The sequence below is a fragment of the Coenobita brevimanus genome, chromosome 87, assembly GCF_032717465.1.
Source record: "Coenobita brevimanus isolate Jiangsu-jjx chromosome 87, ASM3271746v2, whole genome shotgun sequence".
NCBI classification, from domain to species: Eukaryota; Metazoa; Arthropoda; class Malacostraca; order Decapoda; family Coenobitidae; genus Coenobita; species Coenobita brevimanus.
This window is the reverse complement of record NC_137040.1, coordinates 7,749,670-7,776,306: the sequence shown is the minus strand read 5'-3', so window position 1 is coordinate 7,776,306 and position 26,637 is coordinate 7,749,670. Positions and strand designations below refer to the sequence as shown.

Sequence of the window (26,637 nt, the reverse complement as noted above, 5' to 3'; positions counted from 1 at the left end):
TTGCAACCCTGAAGTCCCAGGCAAGCCCTCGAACCCCGTATCCACTGGATCGGACTTCACAAGAGGAGAGGATTCCACCGGAGCCTCTAGCCTTGCTATACCCCAGGGGAGCAGTGGCACAGTAGAGTCCACCGGACCTACTGTGGGTGGAGTGACCACTGGTTCTCCATCCTCTGCCACCCATCTTCGAGAGCCAGCACGTCCTACAGACGACCTTTGCTGGTTCTCCCCAGGAGGGAGGAGGGCCTAGAGGTAGTCTCCGCCGGAGCTACCTAAGTGGGACAGATCACTGGTAGTCTCCCGAGCCGCCCCAGCCCCGAACACAGGAGGCCAGAGTCTGCCAGACCTGTGGCATTGGCCAGGAGTGCCCACCAGGCCTCCCCTCTGCATCGTCCCTGGGACAGGTGCCCCAGCCCCAGAGGCAGAGGGACAGTCTGCCAGACCTGTGGCAAATGCCAGGAGTACCCACCGGGCCTCTCCCTCTCGCCTTCCCTGGGCTCAGCACCCGAGGGAGTGTCCTCTGGAACTCCTCTCGCCTCCATCCCCAACAGGAACCTAGGCAGTGTCCGCCAGGTCTGCCTGGCCAAAGGAGCACCTGCTGGGTCTCCCTCTCATGCCCCGGTCTGGGGTTCTGGCAGGGACTGTCAGGCCCGCCAAGTAGGGGAGCAGGCCGCCAGTTGCTCCCCCTCCGCAACCCTCGAGGTTCCTACAGAGGGTGACACCCCTCGCTCAGTCCACCCCTCCTGTGGCGGAGAGAGCCTCCCCTTTCCCCGCACCTCTCCCTTGGAGAGTGGGTACCCTGCAGATACCCCACCCAAGACCAACCAGAGTGAGACCACGCCGAGGCAAAGCATCCTGTTGCTGCGACTCCACTGCTGCTCCCAGCAGCCCTAGTCCAGAGGGCGCCTCCTCACCCAGGGCTCCTACGAAAAGAAGGCAGCCCACCACTCCGCCCACGAACTCCCGTAGGACCCGTGGCGATCCTGACAGTGACCGACCCTGGGAGCATGCCCCTGATGGCCTGCCCCAAAGCCTGGCTGCCACCTGCGACTTCCTGTCTAATGGGTTCCGCACCACGCCCTGATGCCCCTCTCTGCCTGTGTCCGTGAGTAAAAGACTCTAAGGTTACAGTTCCGTCCCCTGGTGGTGTATCAGTGGATTTGCAACCCCAGGAGGAAACTCACGTTGACAACCAGTGCGGGCACGAGAGAGCAGGCTCTGGTTGTTTCCCTCTAGTGTGACTCCCCCCCCCCCTCTTTGCAATCACGACGAACTACCTTTACGTATAAGTATTGCGTCCCTGTCCATGGATCGTCATACCCTCCTCCCCCGTTGGAATTGTTCTCTATATACCGAGTGTATGTAACATGGGTTTGCTCACTGTGACTGACCTATATGAGAATTCTATGTAATCACAGCATCCTCCGTCCCTGTCACACGAGTAGATTATAAGTGGTATATTCCCTCGTCCTACGTCATGCGTGTGTAAAATAAGTTAGCCCAGACTCCGTCTATGTTACGCGGATGAGTCATAGGTAGCATAAGGTTCCGTCTATGTCGCGCGAATGGCTGTGGAAAGGGATTGTGCTTTCGTCTCTGTTACACGCTGTGTATAATGAGGTAAATTGTATTAGGAGTTTTATACGTATCCAGGAGCAGGAGACACCTGAACTATTTTATGAATTATACTTGCATTGTAAAGTGAGACTACTCTTTGTAAGTGGATATATGCTTCTCGTGTTGGTCAATATTCTGTGTGAACTAGGTGGAAATATTTTAATTAGTGTAAGGTCTATTGTTCCATGTTAACTGATATTCTGTATTTATTAGGTTTGGCCATGGGCTGTAGTGTGTGATAGACTGTAACCCACTTATTGTTAATATACGTGTGCCCCTGTTCAGTCAGTGTTTGGACTTCCCCCTCCTTGTCTGTGTACGCTGACCCGGTCGTGAACAAAGAACCCAAAGCCCGCGCCGTAACTGGTCCCGGGAAGTCGGAGCCCAGACTACGCTGCATAACATAAACCACCAGGCGCCAGAATTTGGTTATATGGTTACCACCCAGCATAGTTAATGGTTTCCTGGTGTACAGGAAACTATATGGCTTGTCACTCAGTGTACAGTCACCCATAGGCAGAAGGAAGGGTAAAGAATGAAGGAAAGGAAGACAGAAGAGAAAGTGTAAATCACCCGTAGGCAGAAGGAAGAGGACAGAATGAAGGAAAGAAAGAAAGAGAAGACAGGAAGGACGAGAGGAAAGGGCAGACACCCAAAGCAGCACTACATCGAGTTAGTGGATGGTGAGCGCCCTCACCTACCACCAAGGTATTAATTCAGATTTGTAGAATCTCTCCCCCCCCCCGCCCTTCTTTTGTAATAGGATTTTTTACTTTCTTGTAGTAAGTACAAGGATTGAGAAGAGAACAGTATCGCATTCTAGTTACGTTCTTGTCGTAACCGTGATTCTGAATTGTAGGAAGAACTACTATCCTCCATGTTATGCAGCGTGTTCTGTGTCCCGACTTCTTGGGTCCAGTCACGGTGCAACTCTGGGTCCTTAATTCCTGACCGGGTCAGCACTAGCAAGGAATGGAAACACACACACTACGAGTGAACAAATACACCAATATATTAATAGAGAAACAATTACACACACAATATTCTATGACCAGAGTCGAAATTACACAGTGCCTTACACTGATATTGGTCTGAATCACTGTCCATCTAGTTCAGCATCTTTGTCTCACATCTGGGTGATTTCCTCACAGTATCACCGGCAATATTTCGCCAATATAGATAATACATCAACACAGAGAGGTTTACATACAACACAACCCAGTATACCCACAGGGACAGCACTTATGCCTAGGTGCTCGTGTGACATAGACGGGTCCTAGCTGATACATCATCTCCACGTGACATGTATAGCAGTCCCTAGCTAACTTAGCCTCTATATACGCGTCACACAGGTCGAGAATATTCCGTAGGTCACACTGGGGGAAGTGGGGGGGGGGAGGGGCTTACTGAAGATAGGGAGGGTTTCTCTCTGTGGGGCCGGGCCGGGGCAGGGAGGAGAGGAGGGGGAGGATCCAGTACTGAGATATTGCTGTGTTACGTGAGTGTTACGGGCTTGTCTGTCCTGTCTGAAGGGGGGGGGGGTCTCGACCCGGGGCTGGGGTTATACACTCTGCACATGATTCACAGAGGCTCGACTCGTCAGCAAGGAGGGGGGAACACTGACAGGGGAGGAGGTGCTGCGTACGGGGATAGGGGGGAGGAACACAGGAGAACGGTTCACTGGTAGTTCACTGAAAAAAAAGAGGGGGTTCACAACACTGGGGAGGTAAATAATCCGAGACCCCTCACTCACAGCTCTGACGGAGAGGAGACCATGGCCCATGGGGGAGAAGGTTTATGCAGGGAACTCCAGGTGGCGGCCAGGCGTGGGGGGGCGGGCCGTCCGGGGAGCTGTGCAGAACAGTGGGGCCCATGGAGTTGCCACTAGTCCGGGAGTAATTGGGCGGCGTCTGGGGCAACTTTCTCGCCGCGTCAGCCCTGCAGGAGGTAGGGCTCTCGGAATTGGGCCCAAAGAGGGCCAGAAGTCGGGCTGTACGCTGTTGGCCCTTGGTCGTCTTTGGGGTCTGGGGGAGGGCCTGGTGGAGGCCTGGACCGAGGGTCGGCTGGGAGGGGGGGTGCTGCAGAGGTAGGGCGGCCTGTACCCTGGTCTGGGGCTGCCATCAGGGCATAACTGCAGCCGCTTGCGTCGGGGGAGGCCCTTAGGCCTCGGCAAGCACCTGGGGAGGCCCACTGGCTCTGGGGACTGCTGCCTCTGCTGCAGGAGGAGGCCGACAGGGTAGAGCTGCGGTCTCTGGTCCTGGCGGAGTCCGTCAGTGTCTGGGGTGGCCCGTGCTGCAGGGACGGGATTCTGGGCCTCGGGGGAGCCTCGTCTGGTCCGGACTCAGGTGGGGAGCCTGTAGTGGGAGAGACTCCAGCCTTCCAAGAAGAGAGCTGGAAAGAGTGGCACCTTGCTCTAACACTGGAGCGGTGGGGCGAGCCAGAGGTGACTCCTTTCGTCAGGCAGCCCCGTCGGGCACTGCCTGTGCTCCTACGTGGACCAGGGGTGTGGGGGCACTCCTGTTGTAGGGCTAGGGCCTCCTGCCCTGGAGACGTCAGGAGGAAGAGGTCGGACGTACACTCTCAGCTTTCGCCACAGCTCCGACGGAGCATGCCCTCCCTTCGTCGGGTTGGGGTTACCTGTCCTGGGGACGTCAGGAGGAAGAGGTCGGACGTACTCTCGGTTTTCACCACAGCTCCGACGGAGCGTGCCCTCCTTCCGTGTGGGAAGCTCTTGTGCCTGTAACGTCGGGAGGAAGAGATCGGACGTACTCTCTCGGCTTTTGCCACAGCTCTGATGGAGCGTGCCCTCCTTCGGTCTAGACAGGGGAATAGCAACCCTAGAGGCTCCTCCTGAGTTCTTAATTAGGTGTGGAGCCGATCCAGAAGACTCGGCGTCCGAGGGTGTGCCTGGGAAGTTGCCACTGCAAGTCCCACTCCGATTCTGGCGAGCATTCCCTCTACTGGAGAGTAGTGTACTTTTTCCGTACACTGCTGTCCTCATAACGCAGCCAGAGTCCGTCGCCCTGCTCAGTGTAACAGTGCTCCTAAAAGTGACTATAGTATAATATCCTTGTGCCCAGGGGTAAAACATTGTTATATTAGTACCCGTATCACTGTGATGTACCTAATAAGACACTCAGACTGATACTCCAACCTAACCAACCCATTAAATACAGTGAATATCCTGTGCTATTCAGTGTCTGTCCAGTATCCTGCATAATCCTCATTAACCAGTCAGGACCCTACAGTCTATCCAGCCCAAATAATTATAAACAGTGTATTGTGTGTCATACTCATTTGTATTGTATAAAGGTTGTGACTTGGTTAATATACGTGTAAGGTTGTTCCCTAGCGTTTTTGTGTCCTGCTCTTCGCGTTGTGTATTTTAGCTCCGTCTAGAAAGAGGACCCCGGCTCAATCGCCAGGTGCTTTAGGGACGAGAAGGAAACCTTAAAACACCTAGTATAACATCAAAATACTAATTTCATATCGGCCAGTAGTATGTTCCTGACCTGCTTCCAAGCACCATACCAGAATCCCCACAGATGTCCATAGTACCGTCCAGTCTAGGGCAATAGGTGTTACCCTCTAACCTTAATTGTTAGGCTCTTATATTAAGCAGCTGACCTTCTTATTCCAGGAAAACAATGAGGAGGGTGGCTACTTCAAAGTACACGAGGTTCTTCACTAAGATGATGGTGGTGGTGGAGGCAAAGGCAGTGAGGACCCGGACGAGGATGAGAAATGCCGAGTTGCAGCAAGGTTTTTAGGTCGCGGGAGCGGGTGCATTAGTGTTTATATAAGGTGAAAATAGTTTTCATTTCAATTGCGTGTCCATTTGCAACTCCAGTCCCCCCTGCTAGATATGCCCTTGCCAAAATAATCTAAAATCATTATATTACGTTATATTTCATTTTTAAAGACCATGAACGATGCCAGCATGTTTAAGCCTTTTCAGGTGACGGCAGCTCTCCGTAAGTCACGGTCTTGAGCTATATCCTTCCTGAAACTCCTGTCCCAAAGATCCCTGAACGGGACCTCATCTTAAGATTTCAGTGATCAACCTTTGGGCATTTTTCCCTTCTCGGTCATAACTGTGACCTTCCTCAACCACTCTCCCCCATCCTCTCGTGTCCGAGCCATCTTGACCTACTGGCTCCCATCACTTCTCTTATATCTCATAATTATGCCAAGTCTCGTTTGGTGACGCCTTTCTGTCCCATCTCAACTTTCTCTTTTCTGCGTGTTTCACTGCCGTACAGCATAACACTCCCCACACATTCTTATTTTTAAGACCGACCTTTGCACGAATCGAGAACCCCTCGATAGTCAGGAGAAGCAACAATTACTTAAATTTTTTCTGTCCACTACTCATTCAGTAAGTGAAATTTGCCTCTGCTCCTCCTTTTCCTGCACTCAACATATTTCCCAGATACTAGAATTCCTCCATGCATTGTAAGTGGCTGTCACCCCTGTTATGCAACGTATTCTGAGTCCCGACTTCTCTGGTTCAGGTACGGTGCAACCTTGGGTTCTTTGTTCTCGACCGAGTCAGTCACAGGCAAGGAAGGAAAGTCCAAACACAACTGGTCAAAAGGCACTCGTATATATTAACAATAGACAATTACACACACAATCAAACTATGAGACATATAATAACCAAATAATCTCAGAAGGCTAGCTCTTACAATAAATATTTCCACCTAGTTCAGCGAGTTTGACCTTTACACAGTATTCTACCATTCCTTACATAGAATAATTCCCAGACAGTGTCATACATATGGTTCACACAATACACCAGGTGCGCTGGGTCTCAGGTATATGACAAAGACAGTCAAGTATATCTCAATGTATCCAAACGCGTGACATAGACGGCAGTGCATACTCAAGGCCTTATATATACATATTCGCGTAACATAAACGGCCTCCTATGCTAGTCATATGTATCCACGTGACACTGACGATACCCTAGCTATCCTTATGCTACGTGCACGTTACATCTTAAATAGGACGAGAGAATATAGCACTTACGATCTATATCCTCGCGTGAGAGGCTGAGGGGGGGGGAAGGGAGGGGGAGTGGTGATACTGACTTTCTTACGAGACAGGTAGCTGGGAGTATACCTTATGCATCATTTTTGACTCACTTCAACAAGGCCCAAAGCAAGGGGGGGGGGGAGAAGGGTGCCGCACTGATGCTGTCTGTCCGTATGTAACACTGGGGGGGGGGTAATCACGCTTGGGGGCAACCCATGGCCTAGCGCCACGCACTCCGTGCGTAAGGTTATTGGTGGGGGAGTTCATAGTTTTACACACGAAGGTAACACTGGGGTAACACAGAGGGGGTGCACTGAGGGCAAGAGGGGGGGAAAGGGACTGGTCCACTGGGGTAGGGGCTCACGGACACCAGAGGACAAATAACCTCAGAGTCTCTTACTCACGGCACTGGCAGAGAGGAGAGCTCAGGAGTCAGGACACAGGCGGCAGGAGGCCCTACGCCGGAACCGCAGGTGGCAGCTGGGCATTGGGGGTGGGCCATCCGGAGTGTAGTCCAGGGGTAGATCACCTATGGGGTCGCCACGAGTCCCACAGGAGTAGGTGGGTGGCGTGGTGGGCGGCCCTCTGTCTGAAGAGGCTCTGGGTGATGTGGGGCTCTCTGGGCTAGGGTCAAAGAGGGCCAGGAGGAGCGCCGCACGGAGCTGGCCCTTAGTCGTCATTGGGGTCCTGGGGCCGGACCTGGGGAGGCCCGGGCCGAGGGTTGGCTCCAGCGAGGGAGGCGCCCTGGCTGGGCAGCGGTCTTGTCCGGCAGGGGCGGCCGTCAGGGGAGAACTGCAGCCACCTGTGCCGGGGGAGGTCTGGCAGCTACAGCAGGCGTCAGAGGTGGCCCACTGACTCCGGGGGCTGCGGCCTCATCTGTGGGAGAAGGCCATAGGGGATGGACTGCAGTCTCTCTCTCTGGCGGAGTCCGACAGCACCTGGGGAGGATGGGGCTGCAGGGACAGGACACCTGGCCTTGGGGACGTCTCGCCCGGACTGGTCTCCGGCGGGGTACATGCAGGGGAGCAGATCCCACCCTCTCGGGGAGAAAGGTGGGAAGAGGGGTACCTCGCTCTACACAGGAAGGGTGGGCGGAGCAAGAGGCACTACCCTCTGTAGGAGCTCCGGGACTCCTGGAGGAAGAGCGGCTCCCCTACTTGGTGGGCCTGATAAAACCTGCCAAAACTCCAGTCCGGGGTGTGCGTGGGAGGTCCGGGGGACACTCCCTCTGCTAGGCAGCCCTGCTGGGCACTGCCGTGCTCCTACTTGGAACAGGGGTGGAGGTGGAGTCCGAGGGGACTCTTCCAGGGGCCACAGACCCTGGCAACGGGAAGAAGGCGCCAGGTGGGCACTCCAAGCAACAACCACAGCTCCGGTGGAGTCTGTTCTTCTGCTGTAGAGACTAGGACACCTGTCCTGGGGACGTCGGGAGGGGAAGGCCTGGTGGGCACTCCTGGACTAAGCCGCAGCTCCGGTGAAGTCTGTCCTCCGTCTGTCGAGGTTGGGGCAGCCTTGGGGGACGACTGGTGGCCTGTTCCGAGTGGTGTCTCTGATGGAGTCTGCCCCAGGGCCCGCCTCCCTCCTGGGGAGTACCGGCGAAGGTCGTCTGATAGACATGCTGACGTGCCAGCTCCTGAACGTGGGTGGCAGAAGGTGGAGAACCAGTGGTCACTCCACCCACAGTAGACCCGGTGGACGCTACTGTGCCGCTGCTCCCTTGGGATGTAACAAACCTCGAGGCTCCTCCTGAGTCCTCTTTCCTGGTGGAGGCCGATCCGATGGATATGGCATCCGAGGGTTTGTTTGGGACCTTGCTACTGCGAGTCCCATCCTGATTCTGGCGAGTGTTCCCTCCGCTGAAGAGTAGTGTACTTTTACTGTACACTGCCTGATGGTCTGGCTGCGGGGAAGAGGGGCGTCGGGTCACGGGGGAGATATGTCGTTCCTGTGCGGATGGCGTCGGGGAAAACAACCTCTCCGTCATCCCCACGTAGGGTGGATGTCGCCCCCCTGTACTTTCCTCCTGGGGTGGTGGTGTCGGGTTCACCCCGCCGCGCGAGTATTGTCAACTGACCAAACACCCCTGCTTACCGTACCGAGAAAATGTTGCAAATCCCGCTGTCTACCTCCTGCACCATTATAACTCTTGTGAACCCACTTATTACAAGTTATAAATAGGAAAACAAAAAAAAACTCCCTCGACTTTACACACGGAACAAGATGATGTTCCTATTAATCATGATCTTAGTTTTATCAGTATTAATTCTCAGTCCCTTTGCTGTCATCCGATATCTCCTCGAATTTCGCTCTAGCTCTCTGCAAGCTTTTAGCAATCAAACCGGAATATCAGCAGGAAAAAGTTCCCAAGGTAAACCACTTTTAGTTTCGCTTAACAGTGCCTCAAGTGCCAGGATAAACAGCAGTGGACTTTGCACAGACGCCTGATGCATCGGAAATTCCCCTCTTGACTCTCTTCCTGCTCTCACTGACGTAGCTAACTCTTAGCACAAAATCATAATCAACCAGACAGTCCAATCATAGCTTTCTCGTAACCCATTTTGCCACCACTCTCGAAATTCTACGAAACTCCTTCTCGAAGTTCAAAAAAACTAATTATTCATTTAAACCATTTCTCTTGCTGCTGACGGACAATGGATGTTTAACCGGTCGTGCCTTTTGTCTGGTAGTGATTTTTCAAAGCTGTCTGGATGAGCCTTATTTAAAATTGTCTAGTGCTAGCTAAGCAATAACACCAGTTCAAGTGCTTTATCTTCCTGTTCATGTTCCAGTTTTAATTTAATACAAACACCTGGTCGGGCCACCTGGATTCCTCGCAGAGTGACTGTGGACATAGAGAAGCTCCACAAGCCCAAGGATCATTGGCTGCCTTGTGAAGTTAAATCCCACTTCATGACAAAGTTAGAGACAATAGATCGTCACCAGACTGTAGGCCTACATATTCGTATATACTGTGACGGATCTGTAGATGGCACTAAGTTTAGGTGTGGGCTGTTCATTAGGGAGTATGAGTCACCCACTCAGTGCGTGGACACTGTAATTTCAGAAAGACTACCACACTGTAATTTCAAAAAGACTACTTGACTGTCTATCTTCCACACGGGCAGAACTGTATTCGATAGAAGAGGGACGAGGCTGTGTTGTGTCATTTTCTAAGGGCGTTTATTTTTTTCTGGATAGTCAAGGAGCTCCGTACGAATTACTGTCCCTCACTCCTACAGATTGTGATATTGTCAATAGATGTCTATTGACTGTCAGGTGTATTGAAAGCACAGGTAATAAATTCCACTTCACATGGGTTCGTTCTCATATATGGATACCCTTCAGTGAAAAGGCTGACGATCTAGCTCGTAAGGCTCAGCTTTCGGCCTACGACTCTCCTGATATATCTGCTGAATATAGTTAGCCTATACTACTGTCAAAAGCATGATTAGCCCTCATGCTAGCCAGAATATTACTAGACAGCTTAATGATTGCATAGCAAGTGGTAGCACTAGCTCTGTTCATTACGTAAATATGGCTCAGAATACTGATGTGACATATGGTCAAAGAGATGGACTTTATGACGAGCTGTCATGAGGCTGAGACTAGGCTATAAATATTATTGGGAATTCACCAGAGAAGATCCTGTACCATGTGCAGTGTGGGGGACGCCGGCGGCACACGCTAACTGCAAAGTATAGAAACCCACAACTTTTAACACTGACTGAATAAATCACATGGTTTATCAATGAAAAACTGTTACTCCCAATTCTCCGTAAATATCCGGAATACGTACCACAGTACTAACAAGCACTACTTTCCGTTCAGACATATTTGTTTATGAAATACCTACCCCAACGGGAGACCACGGAAGGGGTGGCACAACACCCACCCGATGGAGGAACCACGGACAGGGTGTCGCAACACCCATCCCAGGTGGAGACCATAGGGAGAGGCATAGGACGCACAAAGGGCCCAGTCAAGACGGGCCTATGTCCCCCACTACCTTGCTCCCCTCTTCCCCTCAACGGAGACAGACACGAGAACGCAGCCCCAGCAGACTACTCTCCAGCCGGGCCAGCACTCGCCAGGACCGGGGTGGGTCTTGTAGCAATACAGTCTAAGGTAGCATTGCGACGTTGGCCACTGCCTGCATCAGGGAGAAATCGGCCACCATACGCTTCTCAGCTACTACCCCCTGCAGGACCACAGCGATGGCCACCGTTCGTGCCATGGATGGGATGGCCACTGCACACCCTGCACCTGCAGCATCCAATGGGAACAGCGCCGTAGTGACGGCCACCATCCGCACCAGGGAGAGATTGGCCACTGTACCTCTCTCTGCTGTGACCCCAGAGAAGGGCAGAACCGCGATGATGGCCACTGTCCGCACCGGGGAAGGATCAGCCACCATCCGTCCTTTGTCTGCCACCTCCTCAGGGAGCAGGACCGTGGCAATGGCCACCCTCTGCGCCAGGGAAGGGTCGACCACCATACGCCCTTCACCTGCTGTCCCAGGGGCCAGTAGAAACATGGAGATGGCCACTGTCCGTGCCGGGGAGGGATCAGCCACCGTAAATCCCTCGTCCGCTGCCCCTGTGACTCTCCTTACGGAGGACGTCCCTTGCTTGCCTCACCACCCAACCAGAGCCCTTGCAGGACACCCTTCTCTTTCTCCCCACAGATGCAGTTCCCCAGTGGAGTTGTAGCTGGAGGAGATCTGGCAAGGTCCCGTGGTTAGTCTGGGGATAATTGCCAAGCAGCCAGCACCCCGACTACGACCCTCACTGTCGGACTCCAGGAAGAAGGGATGCCACAGGCACCACCTGATGGCGACTCGACCTGAGCTAGACCGTAGCTCCCATGCAGTTACTCAGGGGTGTCCCCAGGACTCCGGGGTGTGAACTCTCCAGCCTCATCGGCAAGCAGTCCTCCTCCAGGAATGGATGCAAGCAAGCGCGCCTGCTCGCCTTGTTTGGTCCCAGTCCTGAGGGCCGCCCTTCCCACCGAGGCCCCACTAGCGAAGGGCCTCCCTCCCTGCCACCCAGCAGCCCACTCCAGACGACCTGGCCCCTGGCAGTGGTCCTGTGCCTCCTGCGGGAGGGTGCACTTGACGAGACCCCTCCCACACCTGGACGACACCTGTGAGCAGTGCAAGTCCACAGCAGCCTGAACCAGAGTCCACCTGTCTTACTGTGTCCTTTACCTGTACAGTGTATTGTGCTGATGTCGAGTTCAGTGTTGTGTTGTGACTAAGGCAATATACGTGTAAGGTTGATTGACCCGAGTTTTCATGTTCTGTTCCTCTAGGTGCATGCTCTAGACCCGGTCTCAAAAGGGAACCCAACTCAGTCGATTGTATTCAGAGGACAAGAAGTTGACCCTTGAACACATAGCATAACTGTTATGCAGCATGTTCTGTGTTCAACTTCTTGAACTCAGATCACGGGCATGGACTTGGGTTCTTTAGTTCAGGACCAGGCAAGAGCATGCAACAATGGAACAAGGCTCAAACACAGGCTAACCAGTCTTACACGTATATTAATGTACAAAGATACAGTGCAAAACACAATACATATGACACAGTACAACACATTGATACATAAAGGTTTGTCACAGAGTAGATCCCAGACAGGTGCAGGTGGCGGCCAGGTGTGGGGGGTGGGCCGTCTGAGGTGCACTCTCGTGAGAGGTGCTCGTCTTGGGCTGCGTGGTAGGGCGTCTGGCATGGGCTGTAGGGCAGCGTTGTGGGTGGCCCTCTCCTGGTGGGGCCCTTAGGCGTGTGGTAGCCCTCAGGACTGGGGCCAAACAGGGCTAATAGATGCGCAGCTCAGCATCTGCCCTGGCACCCCCCGAGGGTCGGGGGCTGCAGTCACGTTGGGATGGGGAGGCCATCAGGGGCTGCCTGTGGCCACTCGCTCCCTGGGAGTCCAACACCAGCTGGGGGCTTCGAGGGAATGGCTGCAGGAACAGGACACCCAGGCTCACAACGGGTCCACTCCGGACATCCTCTGCCAGAAGCTCTGTAGCGGAGCAATCTCCACCCCTAGTGGTGCAGGGGGAGTGCGAGGGGCATCTTGCTTGGCCTCTGGAGGGGCAAGCCGAGCCAGGGACACTGCCCTCGGCGGGAGCCTCTGGGGTAGTGGAGGAGGGAAGACCGGTGGTCGTTCCCTCAGCTTGGCAAGTCCAGTGGACATTGCCAAAACTCCAATCTGGGGCAGTGGAAGAAGGAGGTCCAGTGGACGTTCCCTCCGCCTGGCAAGTCTAGTGGACGTTACCAAGGCTCCCTTCCGGGGTAGTGGAGGAAGGAAGTCCGGTGGATGTTCCTCCCACCCGGCAAGCCGGAAAGTCCGGTGGATGTTACCAGGGCTCCACTCGTCCCAGAGGCAGCAGGTAGAGGAAGTCCAGTGGACGTTCCTACACCTGCAGTTAGTCCGGTGGACGTTACCAAGGTCCTGCTGCTGGGGGAAAGTTGCAGCCGAGGGGAATTTGGTGGAAATCCCCTTCATGGCAGGTCCAGTGGACGCTACCAAGACTCTGCCCCCTTCCCTGGGACGATAGATGGGGGAAGTCCGGTGGACGTTCCTCTGACGGCAAGTTCAGTGGACGATACTGTGCCTCTGCTTCTGGCGGTGGGTGGCAGAAGAGGGAGATCCAGTGGAAGCCTCCTCTACAGCAAGTCTGGTGGACGTTACTGTACCGCTGCTCCCCTTGGGGTGTGTAGGTCTGGGAAGACTGGTGGGCATTCCTCCTCTAGTGGCAAGTCCATTGGACGTTACCGAGGGCCTACTTGGGACTGTGTTAGAACAAGTCCCACACCAAGTCTGGTGAGCGCTGTCCTGGTTGGAGGGTAATGCAGCTAGGCAATGAACTCCTCGGTGGTCCTGCTGGGTGGAAGACGGGCATATGGTAACGGGGGACATGGGCATGTGTGGCTCGGGGCCCATGTGCGCCTCCCCGTGGCCTCCTCCTGGAGTGGTTGTCTCGCCCTCCCCAGGGTCTCCTCCTGGGGTGGGTATTTCAATAACAATTTACACTTATAAACACTTGCTATCCTCTGTTCTATCCTCCACAAACCAGTGTTATGCTAGGTGTTTTTAGGCAGCTTCCCGTCCTAGCAACACCTAGAGGATAGTTGTGTTCCCTGTATAGACTGGATTCAAGACACAGTGTGAGAGGATCTATCTATCTATCTATAGCTCGACGCCCTAGTTCCGCAAAGGGTGGCCGCAGACAAAACGCCTCCAAGTCGCTCTGTCACCCAGCACTTGACTACCCTCCCCCCAGCTCACTCCCCCCTGTCTCATATACCTCTCATCTCCATCCCTCCACTTCATCCTCGGTCTACCCCTCCCTCTCTCTCCCTCCACCTCACTTACATACACCCTCTTAGTCAGTCTTTTATTCTTCATTCTCTCCACATGTCCAAACCACTTCAGTGTATTTCTCCTAATCTTTTCAACCACATCCACATCCACTCCACGACGTTCCTTCACTTCTTCATTCGTCAACCTGTCCCTCCATGTCACGCCACATGCTCCTCTCAAGTAACTCATTTCCACTGCTCTCACTCTTGACTTGTTCCCCTCGTGCAAGGTCCACGCCTCGCTTCCATACTTCAGGGTAGGGATCACAATACTATCATGCAGTGATTTCTTAACTTCCATACTCACCTCCCTATTTCTCATCACTGCTTTCAGCGAACCAAAAAAATTCCTTCCCTGCTGTACCCTTTCACGCACTTCATCCCCCAAAGTTCCATCCTTACTCATCACACTACCCAAGTACTTGAATGCACTCACATTCTCCATATCCACACCATCCAACCTCACTGAACATTCTGTGACTTCATTCCTCTCGAACACCATAACTTTACTCTTGTTTACATTAACTTTCAGATTCCTCTTCCTACGCACTGTCCCAAATTCATTCACCAAACCCTGCAACTCCCATTCATCTTCACTCAACAATACTGTATCATCAGCAAAGAGCAACACTGGAATCTTCCAAATCTCACCCTCATTCATTAGAGCCACCCCCACATCCACTGCCCTTCCTTGCACCTCCTTTACAATCCCATCCATGTATATATTAAACAGCCACGGAGACATCACAGAACCCTGTTCCAGTCCCACAATGAGATCAGTGAACTCACTCAGCTCACCATCCACTCGCACCGTAGCCCTAGCTCCTTCGTACATACTGTTCAGAGTACTCAACAATTTCCCCTCCACTCCATATATTCTTATTACCTTCCACATTCCTTGCCTATCTATTTTGTCATAAGCTTTCTCCAAGTCCATGAAGGCAACATACACTTTCTTTCCCTTCTCTAGATACTTCTCCACTAAACATATGAGAACAAATATCTGATCTACACACCCTTTTCCCTTCCTAAATCCCCCTTGTTCTTCTCCAACTAGCTCCTCTGTCATATGCCTAACCCTATCAATGAGTATTTTACCATATATTTTTCCAGTCACACTAAGAAGGCAAATACCCCTATGGTTACCACATACTTCTCTCTCTCCTTTTCCTTTGTATAAAGGAACAATTATTCCTGATTTCCAGTCCTCTGGAACCCTTCCCTCTTCCCAAGCCAACCTACACAACTTACATATCCACTCCTCAACAATCTCACCCCCATACCTAAGCATTTCACCACACACTCCATCAATTCCTGGGGCCTTTCCCATCTTGATCTTCTTCATTGCTTCCACTACTTCCGCCCTACTGATCTCTTCCTCCCTCCTCTTATCTCTTCTTCTCCCCGCCATTCCCTAACCACTTATGCTCTCACTGATCTCACTCTCTACATTCAACAAATCCTCAAAGTGCTCCTTCCATCTCCTCAATTTCTCTCTCTTCTCCACCAACAATCTATTATTCCTATCTTTCACTCCCCTACTATTTCCCCTTTCACACTGCCTTACTTTCTTTACCTCCTTCCAAAACAATTTCTTACTCTCTCTCCATTTCACACTCAGATTCCTCCCAAATTCTTCATCCACTTTCTTCTTACTCTCCTTCACCAGTCTCTTCACCCCCCTTCTCCTACTCACATATATCTCTTTCTTCTCTCTCTCATCTTCTCCCCTACCTCTACTCTCTAGCCATTCACTATATGCCTCCTTTTGTTCCACACCTCATCATTCCACCATACTGTCCCTTGCACACCCCTGCATCTCCTCCTCACTCCACAAACTACCTCACACGCTGTGCCTATCTCTTCCGTGAATATCTTACATACGTCTTCCACTCCTTCCATGCATCTGCTCTAACTCATACCTTCCCAATCTTTCTTCCACTATGCTCTTATACTCTGCCATTTTCTTACTATCTTGCAACTTCTCCACTCTTCTCAGAACAGGACATGAAAACACAGGGCAACAACCTTACATGTATGTTACCAAATTATTAATACCGGACAGGTAGATGTTCCACAAGACCCTATACAAGGCAAAGCCCAGACTGGCAGAGATTTTGTAGGTATCATGCAGGATACCGGCCGTCTCGAGAATAAGCAGACAGACACTGCATTTAAGTGAAGTTAGGAGTACACTTAATTATTGGGCTGCATATACTTTGTAATGATTATACACATGTCCCGTGTTCACTGAGTGGAGCAAGATAGCAGCGTATTATTACTGTCTCGGCTTACACTTGGTGGAGTTGGCATAGTTAACCTCTATGTCACTATGCTCCAATTGTCACTTTCATTTTCACCTCACGGGCATGGAAGTCACAGTCACGGCAGGAGTGTGGGGCAAGGGAGTGGCCTCTCGGCAGCTCGCAGGTGTAAGACCAGGGTCGGCTGAGTCCCCTTAGATGCCTTCTCGTCTAGGGGACACGGGACTACTCGTAGGGGAGTCGTCCTCCAAAGTGGGCTTTGATCAGGTGTGGTGAAGGGTCCTGCACTAGAGGGGCTGGGTATAGAGGTTCGGCCCTCGGGACTGTGGCCAAAAAGCTCTTGAAGGCGCTCCTGCAGGCACCCGGTGTGGAGAGGGTATTGCTCCTCATCAGGACTGGAGAGGTCATGCCCTGGGGCACTTGGGCTGGCATGGAGAGCCCGTCTGCTGCGGTCTCGCTCCTGCTGCTTTGCTGTCAGGGTAGGGCTGTGGCGTTGCTAGCGACAGGAGTCCGACGGTTGCTGGTCACCCACCGGTGCTGGCTGGATGGAGTGCAGCCCCAGGATCAATACAGGTCCTCCACAGTAGTCCGTGAATGGGAGGTTCTCCTCTTGGAGGCTGCCTCGGGCTGGGGAAATAAGGGTGGGGCCTACCTTACCACTGATAGGGTGGCTCGAGCAGGGTTCTTCCTCTGGTCACGGAGTCACAGGGGGCAAGGGACTTTTGGGGCATCCCTCCCTGGCACAGCTACCGGCCATCGCTGAGGTCTCTTGGGCAATGGGAGGAGGGAGGTTACCAGCCGTCCCTTTCCCGTCAGTACGACAACTGGCCATTACTGGGGCCCGACTCCCTGACGGGACCGCAGATGATGGGTGACTGCAGGTGCGGCTACAGGCCGTCACCAATGTCCTGTATGAGGAGCAACGTGCAGGCAAGCTACGGGCTGTCCCCTATCTACTGGTGCGACTACAGGCTGTCGCCGGTGTCTTGCCCCTCGAGGCAACTGCAGAAGGAGAGAGGGTGTGCCTTTCTCTCCCCACGTGCGGCAATCGGCCGTCACAAGTTCTGCAGGGGGGATGGACAGCACTACAAGCGGCTATAGGCCAATTAATTCTTAGATGCGCAGCTATGGGCCTTCACAATTTCATGGCTGCAGGTTGATGTGGGCGCATGGCTACCGGCCATTGCTAAGGCATGGCTACAGGCTGCTGCTTGTGCACGGCTACAGGCTGTTGCTTGTGCACGGCTATGAGCCGCTGCTTGTGCATAGCTACAGGCCATTGTTTGTGCATGGCTATGGGCTGCTGCTTGTGCACGGCTATAGACCGTTGCTGGGATGCTGTCTGGAGCTGGTTAACCCATCACGTCCCGAGGTTTTCCGCACCTCCGACATCCCCCAGTCCCGAGGTATTTTCGATTTTTTTTTTTTTTTGGCTAAAACCTTTGCTTTTGGTGAGAAACATCGAAAATTCATAGAGAAATCGCTCACCTGAGGTTTAAAATACCCAATCCAGGTAGGAGTTCCTCCTTACCTGACTGGGTTTTCTAACATGCTGGCACCAAAGAAAACGAGTTCTATGGGAGGGTAACTATTTTATCCACTCATAAACGGTATTTATTTATTTACTTGGTACGAATGTATATGTAGTATGAGAGTATATTGGTTTTCAAGCAGTAATAAAGGCATTATAAGCATTGTTTCACTCACTAACTAATCACCATACCTGACTTTTTTTTGCCACATTACCTGATCATTATTTCTGGCTGTTTCTTCTTCTAATGCTATGTAAACATTGTACTCCACATTGTCATCGATTGGGGAATCACTCTGGCCCTGAATATCTTTACTAGCCAGGTCATTGGTAACAGGTGAATTGCCGAGACAATGGCGTGAGGGGGGGAGGGGGAGGTTATGTGGTGTAAGGCATTGTCCCCGCTTGGCATCTTGTAGAGGAATAGAGGAAGGTGTCCCGTGTATACATACGAAAAATCACGCGCAAAAATTGAAAATTGTGCAAATTAGGGACCTTGCAATTGCACGACGTACCGGTACGTCGCCGGGACTGGCAAATGCAAATCGTTGCAACGTACCCATACGTTGACGGAACGGGGTGGGTTAATTAGCTCCACCCCGATCCTGGCGAGGGTTGGATTGGTTGGAGGGTAATGCACCCAGGCTGAGGTGTTTGCGCCAGGTGCACTCTGTAGAATAGGGGCACGCGGCCGTATGGGACATACGCCCATATCGCACGGACGTCATGCGTGCTCTACCTATCCCTCTGTTGTCACCTGGGTGTGTCATGATGCCCTCTGTTGTCACGGCTGCTACTGCAATATATATATATATATATATATGTGTGTGTGTGTGTTATGCAGTGTATTCTGAGTCCCGACTTCTCAGGATCAGGTACGGTGTGACCTTGGGTTCTTTGTTCTTGACCAGGTCAGTCACAGGCAAGGAAGGAAAGTCCAAACACAACTGGCCAAAGACACACTTATATATTAATGATAACCAATTACATACACAATCAGTGATCAAAACTACGTGACACAATAACAAAATGATCTCATAAGACTAGTTCTTACACAAAATTCTTCCACCTAGTTGAGCGAGTTTGACCAATACACAGTACTCTACCTTTTCTCATACAGGGCAATTCCCTCCCAGTGAGACACATATGGCCCACACAGTACACCAGGTGTGAACTGTCCTCAGGTATATGGAAAGTACAGTCACATGTATTTCAGTATACCCAAATGCGTGACATAGACGGCAGTATATTCAGGTCCTTATATATGCTCGTGTAACATGAACAGCCTCCTATACTATAGTCTCACCAATCTAAAACCAAGGTTTGGGTGGGGTCTGGCGCTGGGTGCAGCCATGCCATACTTCCTAAACGGGCGATGAGTAGATTCTGTTATATGTATATGTAATAGGCATCACAGATAGGTACACACATACTAGTACAATATAAACGTAAGTATTCTACCATATCAAAGGAAGGTTAACTAGTAATGCATATGGCTCTTGTACATCAATAAAGAAACGTGGCATACATATTTTACATTGTTGCTGAAAAATGTGGTTACTTTTACCGGCTTTCACGGTAGTTCTAAGCTGGGTAAGTAATGTAACAATTACGTTTATAATATAATTTGAAGGAATCAGTAGAACATACGCTATTTTCTTAATAGAAATAAATAAGTTAAAACACTCACGAGCGGAAACATCCAGGCCCATACTGGGAATTGATCCATTGGAGGGAGATTTAAGTTTGTCACGTGCTTCCACTGTTCACTTTCTGTTATATATATAACTTAAATTATATTTATGACTTAAATTAGTTTGTCTTTAAACACACACACACACACACACACACACACACACACACACAGAAGTGGGTGAAGTCATGTCAGGCCAGGTGGCGAGATGTGAGCGGATGAACTCTAACGGTGTCAGGTCAGCCACTAGCCAATCAGAGTATAGGAAACAAGGCAGCGCTGTACGCCGGGAAATCCCCGGCTGGACTCCACCCAAACCTTGGTTTTAGATTGGTGAGACTATAGTTACAGTATATGCATCCGTGTGACACAGACGATACCCTAGCTACCCTTATGCTACGTGTACGTGACATAAGACGGGGAATATAACGCTTACTGTCTATTCGCGTGACATGGGCCAGAAGGTACTATGGTGGTATAGATTTCTTACGGGGGTTGATTACTGGGAGTATACCTCATATACCACCTTGCCATACAATGACATGGACAGGTCCGAGGGGGGGGGAGAGGGAGAGGGGCGTGACACTGGTGCTGTGGGGGGGGGGAAGCGAGTCTGCTGTGTATAACACTGTGGGGGGTAGTTCACACTTGGGGACAGCCCGGGGCCTGGCGCCACACACTCCGCACGTGAGTTTCTCTGTGGTGAGTTCACTGTTCCACACAGGGGAAGGTAACAACGGGGGGGAGAGAGGGGAACACTGGGAGCACTGGGAAGGAGGGGGGAGGGCTGGTGCACTGGGGGTCGTGCCTTACGGTCACTAAGGGACCAACGACCTCAGAGTCTTTAACTCATGGGGTAGGAGAAGAGAGGCGCTCGGGTACACCGGGCAGGAGGCCCTTACGCCGGGAGCCACAGGTGGCATCTGGGCGTCGGGGGCGGGCCGTCTGGAGTGTAGTCCAGGGGTAGGTCACCTGTGAGGTCGCCATGGGTCCTGCAGGAGTTGCTGGATGGCCTGATGGGTGTCCCTTTTTCTACAGAGGCCCTGGGCAAGGCTAGGGCCGAATAGGACCAAGAGGCGTGCTGCACGGTGCTGGCCCTTAGTTGTAATTGGGGTCCTGGGGGCGGACCTGGGGAGGCCCAGGCTGAGGGTTGGCTGTGGAGAGGGCAGCGCCCTGGCTAGGCCACAGTCTCATCTGGCAGGGGCAGCTGTCAGGAGAAGACTGCAGCCGCCTGCACCGGGGGAAGTCCAGTGGCTGCAGCAGGCGCTGGGGGTGTCCCGCTGGCTCCGGGGGTTGCGACCTCGCCTGCAGAAGGAGGCCATCAGGGGTGGACTGTGGCCTCTCGCTCCGGGGGAAGCCAGCAGCGCCTGGGGGCAGTGAAGGAGGGGTTGCAATGACAGAACACCTGGCCTCGGGGACGTCTCGCCCTGACTGGTCTCTGGCGGGGTACCTGGGTGGGAGCATATCCCACCCTCTTGAGAAGAGAGACAGGGAGAGGGGCACCTCGCTCTGCTGCAGGAGGGGTGGGCTGAGCAAGAGGCACTGCCCTCAGTAGGAGCTCTGGGAGTCACAGAGGGGGAGCGACCAGAGGCCTGCTCGCCAGCTTCGCAAGCCTGATGAACCCTGCCGAAACTCTGCTCCAGGCCGTGAGAAGGAGGCCTGAGGGGCACTCCTTCGGCCAGGCAGCCCCACTGGGCACTGCAGGGGAGGAACCTGAAGTGACTCCTCCAGGTGCCACAGAACCTGGCGATGGCAGGAAGAAAAGGCCTGGTGGGCTCTCTTGGTAACAGCCACAGCTCCGGTGGAGTCTACTCTTCTGCCGTCGGGACTGGGGCGCCTGTCCCGGGGACAACAGGAGGGGGAGGCCCTGTGGGCACTCCTGGTCTAGCTGCAGCTCCAGTGGAGTCTGTCCTCCGTTCGTCGTGGTTGGGGCAGCCTTGGGGGACGACAAGTGGCCTGTCTCGAATGGTAGCTCTGGTGGAGTCTACCCCTGGGCCCGCATCCCTCCTGGGAAGTCCCGGCAAAGGTCGTCTGTGGGACGTGCCGACGTGCTGGCTCCCGAAGGTGGGTGCCAGAGGATGGAGAACAGGTGTTCACTCCACCCACAGTAGACGCGGTGGGCGCTACTGTGCCGCTGCTTCCCTGGGGTGTATCAAGTCTAGAGGCTCCCCTGAGGCCTCTCCTTTTATGGAGGCCGATCCGTTGGATATGGCGTCCAAGGGCTTACTTGGGACTTTTCGTATGCAAGTCCCATCCCGATTCTGTCGAGTGTTTCCTCCGCTCGAGTGTAGTGTATTTTCACTGTACACTGCGCGGTGGTCTGGCTGCGGGGAAGAGGGGAGTCGGGTCACGGGGGAGATATGTCGTTCCTGCCTAGAATGCTCGTCAGGTAAAACGGCCTCCCCGTCATCTTCTCGTGGGGTGGGTGTCATCCCTCTGTATTCTCCTCCTGGGATGATGGTGTCGATCTCACCCCGCCGCGCGGGTATTTCAATATATATATAAAGGTTTCATAACGCCAAAGGCCCAAAGTGTGTGTTGGGGGGCGGGAGGAGCATGGGTTTCAGCGAAGGCGTACGGTATTTTGACAGTTCGGATATGGCAACCCTATTTGAAATCAGCCGATGAATTCGGAAAATATAATGCCATGGCCCACTGCTTAGCTTATGTAAGCAACAGCGAAACAGAAACAGCAAGCTAAGAGTGCAGGTGTTTCAATGTGGCGGCCAAAGTTACACGCTCGCTAAGGAGATAACCTCTCCATATTTTCGAACTCAATGGGCAAGACCCACCACCTCCTTTTGTCGTGTATGTACTCTGTATACCTTTACAGCAATAAATGATGTCAATCAATAGTTTCTACAAACTTGCTGCCTCTATGTTTTTTCAGCTTTTTTCTTTATATCTTGAGTGGTATTTTTTCAATACACCAAATATCTGAGAATTTATGATGTAGTCACCCATTACTTTTATATATTTTTAGTCTTTTACTTTTAAAAGGTAAGCTCGTACTCTTAAATTGTTTTTGAAGTACAATCTTGAAAATTGTTTTTCGCTAAAATGAGTATTAGTCATTGTAATGTGGTATCACACATATACGGTATACAGCCCACGTTTCATGTTAGCATTGCATGACAAAAAAAAATTAATAAAACTATTGATAAATGTTGCCTTGCTGGGACATTCAGAAATGAGGAGGCTATAATATTATAGCGTCCTAGCATACAAGACGAGATATTCTTCATTGCGGACGAAAACAAAAATGTCGGCCAATGGTGTGGTGGTTCACATTTGTGAGACAAATGGTTGCGAAGCCGAGGCAAAATTACAGTGCCCAACATGTATAAAATTAGGAATTCAAGGTTCATTCTTCTGCTCACAGGTGAATTACTTTTGTGGCTAGTTATTGTTTATAGTGCACCAAATTTGTCACGGTGACCGAGTCGTAGCCATGGCATACAGTATTGAATTAAATATGTCAGATTGTTGGCACTATGCTGGTTAGGAAAGTATTTGTGTGAATTGTATCATAAGAGTCCGTATTTACAAAATTATATTGAGATGAAAGAGCAGCTTTGTTTAGTACAGTACTGTATTTTCCGAATGATGTAAACAGATAATCAGAATACCGGTAGTACCTTGAAAATGTGCAAAACCTCAGTTGATTGTACAACAACATTAATCATGCATCCACAAAGCATGGATATTATGCTACCCAAACCAAATGGGTCTTAACTCTACCTTGAAAGCAATGTTCTTGGTCTTAATATTTTTTTTAAATCTCAGTAAGCTTCAGTTTCAGCACAAAAATGCAGGTGGGTAAATTTTTAGAAGTAACCTCCTTTTTTTTTTTTTTATTATTATTATTATTTTGGTTTCCTATGCAAAATAGTGTTTTCTGATTAATTTTGACCTTCATTTTTTGGGGGAAAATCCCTCTTTTGGAATTTTGGGTAAAATTTCCAAAAGTGGGTTTATCCCCCAAAATCAAGATCAAAATTAATTTAAAACACACTATTTTGCATTAAACTAACCTAACTTAACCTAATCTAGGCCTAACCTAAGGCCTGACGTAGACCGAGTGCACACGCTTGCACCAGCCAATATGGCATGACGTTCATCCACTACTAACCGATAGCCTAACCTAAGCCACTACATGACCACTACAAAATTTGCTCCCCCAACTCAAACTAGACTAAAAGGTAAGTGTTGGTTAGAATAGTTCATGGACGTAATATAATGAAAATCGGTAACGTTGGTTACTTCTAAAGTTATACCAGCAGGTGGATTATATCTTTCAGGAGGATGGACCTAAGTTGTCATTTCTTACTGACATTCGAATGCCTGAGGTGGAAGTATCGGTATAACTTCCATAGGAATTACATATCTATTATTGTTGAATTTTAGTGTAAGAAACTGTGGTAAATTTTTGGAATTGCACCCAACTAATGGACACTGAAATTAGTATGTTCATGATTGAACTTAGGCAGTTCTAAGGACTTTCTCTTCTAGGTTATACAGTAAAAATCTGTTGCAAATGCTTTTTCAAGTACAGTAAAAGGCCTCCAGTCTGAACACCAATAATCTGAATATCCCAATACAGTACTCCAGATTTTTCAAGGCAAAATTTTTTTATTATTTATTTATTTGTTTCCTGGGACATATCTAAGGATTTATCAGTATTGGACTTGCCCTAGGACTTAGATGTACCCATCTATCTATCTGTTGCCAGGTGCCTTAATCCCATAAGGGGTGACCACAAACAAATTGCCTCCGTATCACCCTGTTCCCTGCCATTTCACTTCCCTGCTCCCAGCTTACACCCCCCACTCTCATATACCTCTCCACTCCATCCTTCCATCTCATCCTTGGTCTCCCTCTCCCTGTCCCCCTCTCCACCTCACTCACATACACTCTCCTTATCAGTCTCTCTGATTTCGAAGAACCAGCAACCTTTCTTCCTTGTTGTACCCTTTCAAGCACTTCACCTTCTAAATTTCCATCCTTACTCATCACTCTGCCCAAGTACGGTACTTAAATTCAGTCACATTTTCCATTTCCTCGTCATCCAACCTCACTGAACATTCACTGACTTCATTTCTCTCGAAGACCATAACTTTTCTCTTCCCTGCAGTCATCTTTAGATTCCGTTTCTTACACGCTCTCCCAAACTCATTCACCAAGCCTTGCAACTCCTCTTTGTCATCACTTAACAACACAGTATCATCTGCAAAAAAAGTACTGCACTCTCTCCTAAGGTCTGCTCCAACATCCACTGCCCTACCTTGTATCTCCTTTATAACCCCATGCATATACAAAATGAACAACCATGGAGACATGACCCATCCCTGTTTCAGTCCAACGTTCAGATGGAGAAAGTCACCCAGTTCGCTATACACACACACTTCAGCCTTAGCACCCTCATACATACTCTTCACGGTATTCAACAACTTCCATTTACTTCATATAAGCCTTTATCATTCTTTTTCTGTGTCTGCCCTTCTCTCTTCCTGCTTCTCCCATCCTGTCACTTTTCATTGCTTTTCTTTTCTTTACAGGTGGCTTTATATTGAGTGACAAACCAAATGGTTTCCTGTAAGTCAAGAAACCATTTACAACGCTGGGTGGTATCCATATAACCAAACCATACGTGCTCCCTACGTGTCAGCAAGTGGGTTGGTGGAGGGTTAGTGCCCCTCCCTGTAAAACAAATAACTCAAAGTCAAATGGCCACCCCTTATGGGATTATGGCATCTGGCAATAGATAGATAGATAGATTTTTAATACTTTCCACAGTCTTTGTCTATCCACCCTGTCATATGCTTTCTCCAAATCCTTGAAGGCCACATACAACTTCTTTCCTTTCTCTAGAAGCTTTTCCACTAAAGATCTAAGAATGAATCTCTGATCTACACAACCTGCCTGCAGCTATTCATCTACACTTCTGTGCATTTCTGGTGAATAAAACAATACCCTATATCATTGTAAGTGTTTTTTTTTAATGATCATGTACTTATTTCTAATATTTTCAAAGATCCCTCCCAGTAGTCCGAAAAAAGCAATGATCCGAAAGACCCTCAATCCCTTGCCATTCAGACTGCAGGACTTTTACTGTACTTAGTAAGGTGGTGTGTGGTAATTCTTCACCGATTTCCATCTTATTGCTTTCACATAAAATGCTTTCCTAATATAGGGACCTTATTCAAGCCAACTGAACTTAACCTAACCTGATTTTAATGTAGATGTGATGTATCCTTCAGGAGGATGAACATTAATGACTTACGGTAATACCAGCTGGTATGGATTCATTCATACCAGATGAACAGTTCACTAAAGGATCAGACTCTCCAAAATGGTTTGGTAGCTGTTGTGCAGGAGCAACGGCCCAAAAGTCATTAGCATATAGCTAATTCTTAAGATAAAAAACATCTGAATCACTCAGTCAATTTAAAATTGCTAGAAGCCATGCAGAAGCATTAATAAATCTTGCAAAATCAAACATTCTTCAAAACCAAGCATCAGAACTACTTTATATAATAATCCTAATGACAATAGAATATTCTGGTCAGCTCTCAGTTTTTTCCGTAATATCTTTTAACAAGTCATCACCCATTCCCCCACTAAAATCTTCAGATGGTAACATTACAAATGACCTGCATTGTAAAGCAAATATCCTTGCCAGTACATTTCCCAGAAATTCTACCTTAGAGGAAGTCAGCCAAAATATCCCAGTACTAGAACTTGACTCTTCCGAAATCGTTCATTTTAAAATACAGACTACAGTGCTCGTCAGAAGTATGGAGCGCCCTGCGTCCCTCTTGAGAAACAAACCTTTCAACATTGAAAAAACATATAAATACAGTAATCACTCCAATATCCGACGTAATAGAGCCATAGGTAGGTCTGGATATTGGTTCTGTCCGGATATTGGGCCCCAGCTTATGGACTTGTACTTATGGACCCTAACTCAGAGAAACACCTATACAACTCCCTCTGGAGATGCATAGCACCTATTTAAGACCCAAATCACACCAATAAGGCACATAAATGACTGAAATAAATGCAAAAGAAACATAAAATGAGGGTTTAGAAGTAGGTTCATACAATAATAAACATTCTGGTGACTGGC

At 50.3% G+C, this 26,637-nt stretch overlaps 1 protein-coding gene across 4 annotated transcripts in view; it reads left to right on the top strand.

The window, feature by feature from the left end:
- The first annotated feature begins 22,765 nt into the window (after nucleotides 1-22,765).
- The window catches only part of LOC145411057 (methionine aminopeptidase 1), a 169,974-nt gene continuing 166,102 nt past the window's right edge, over nucleotides 22,766-26,637 (top strand). For 2 of the 4 annotated variants that reach the window (XM_080281132.1, XM_080281130.1), the window contains exon 1: nucleotides 22,766-22,890. In XM_080281132.1, coding sequence (XP_080137258.1) covers nucleotides 22,771-22,890 — 120 coding nt within the window. In that variant the 5' untranslated portion in view covers nucleotides 22,766-22,770. Of the gene's footprint in view, nucleotides 22,891-23,081; nucleotides 23,324-26,637 lie in introns of those variants that run through there. The other 2 variants (XM_080281131.1, XM_080281133.1) reach the window with 2 other exon arrangements.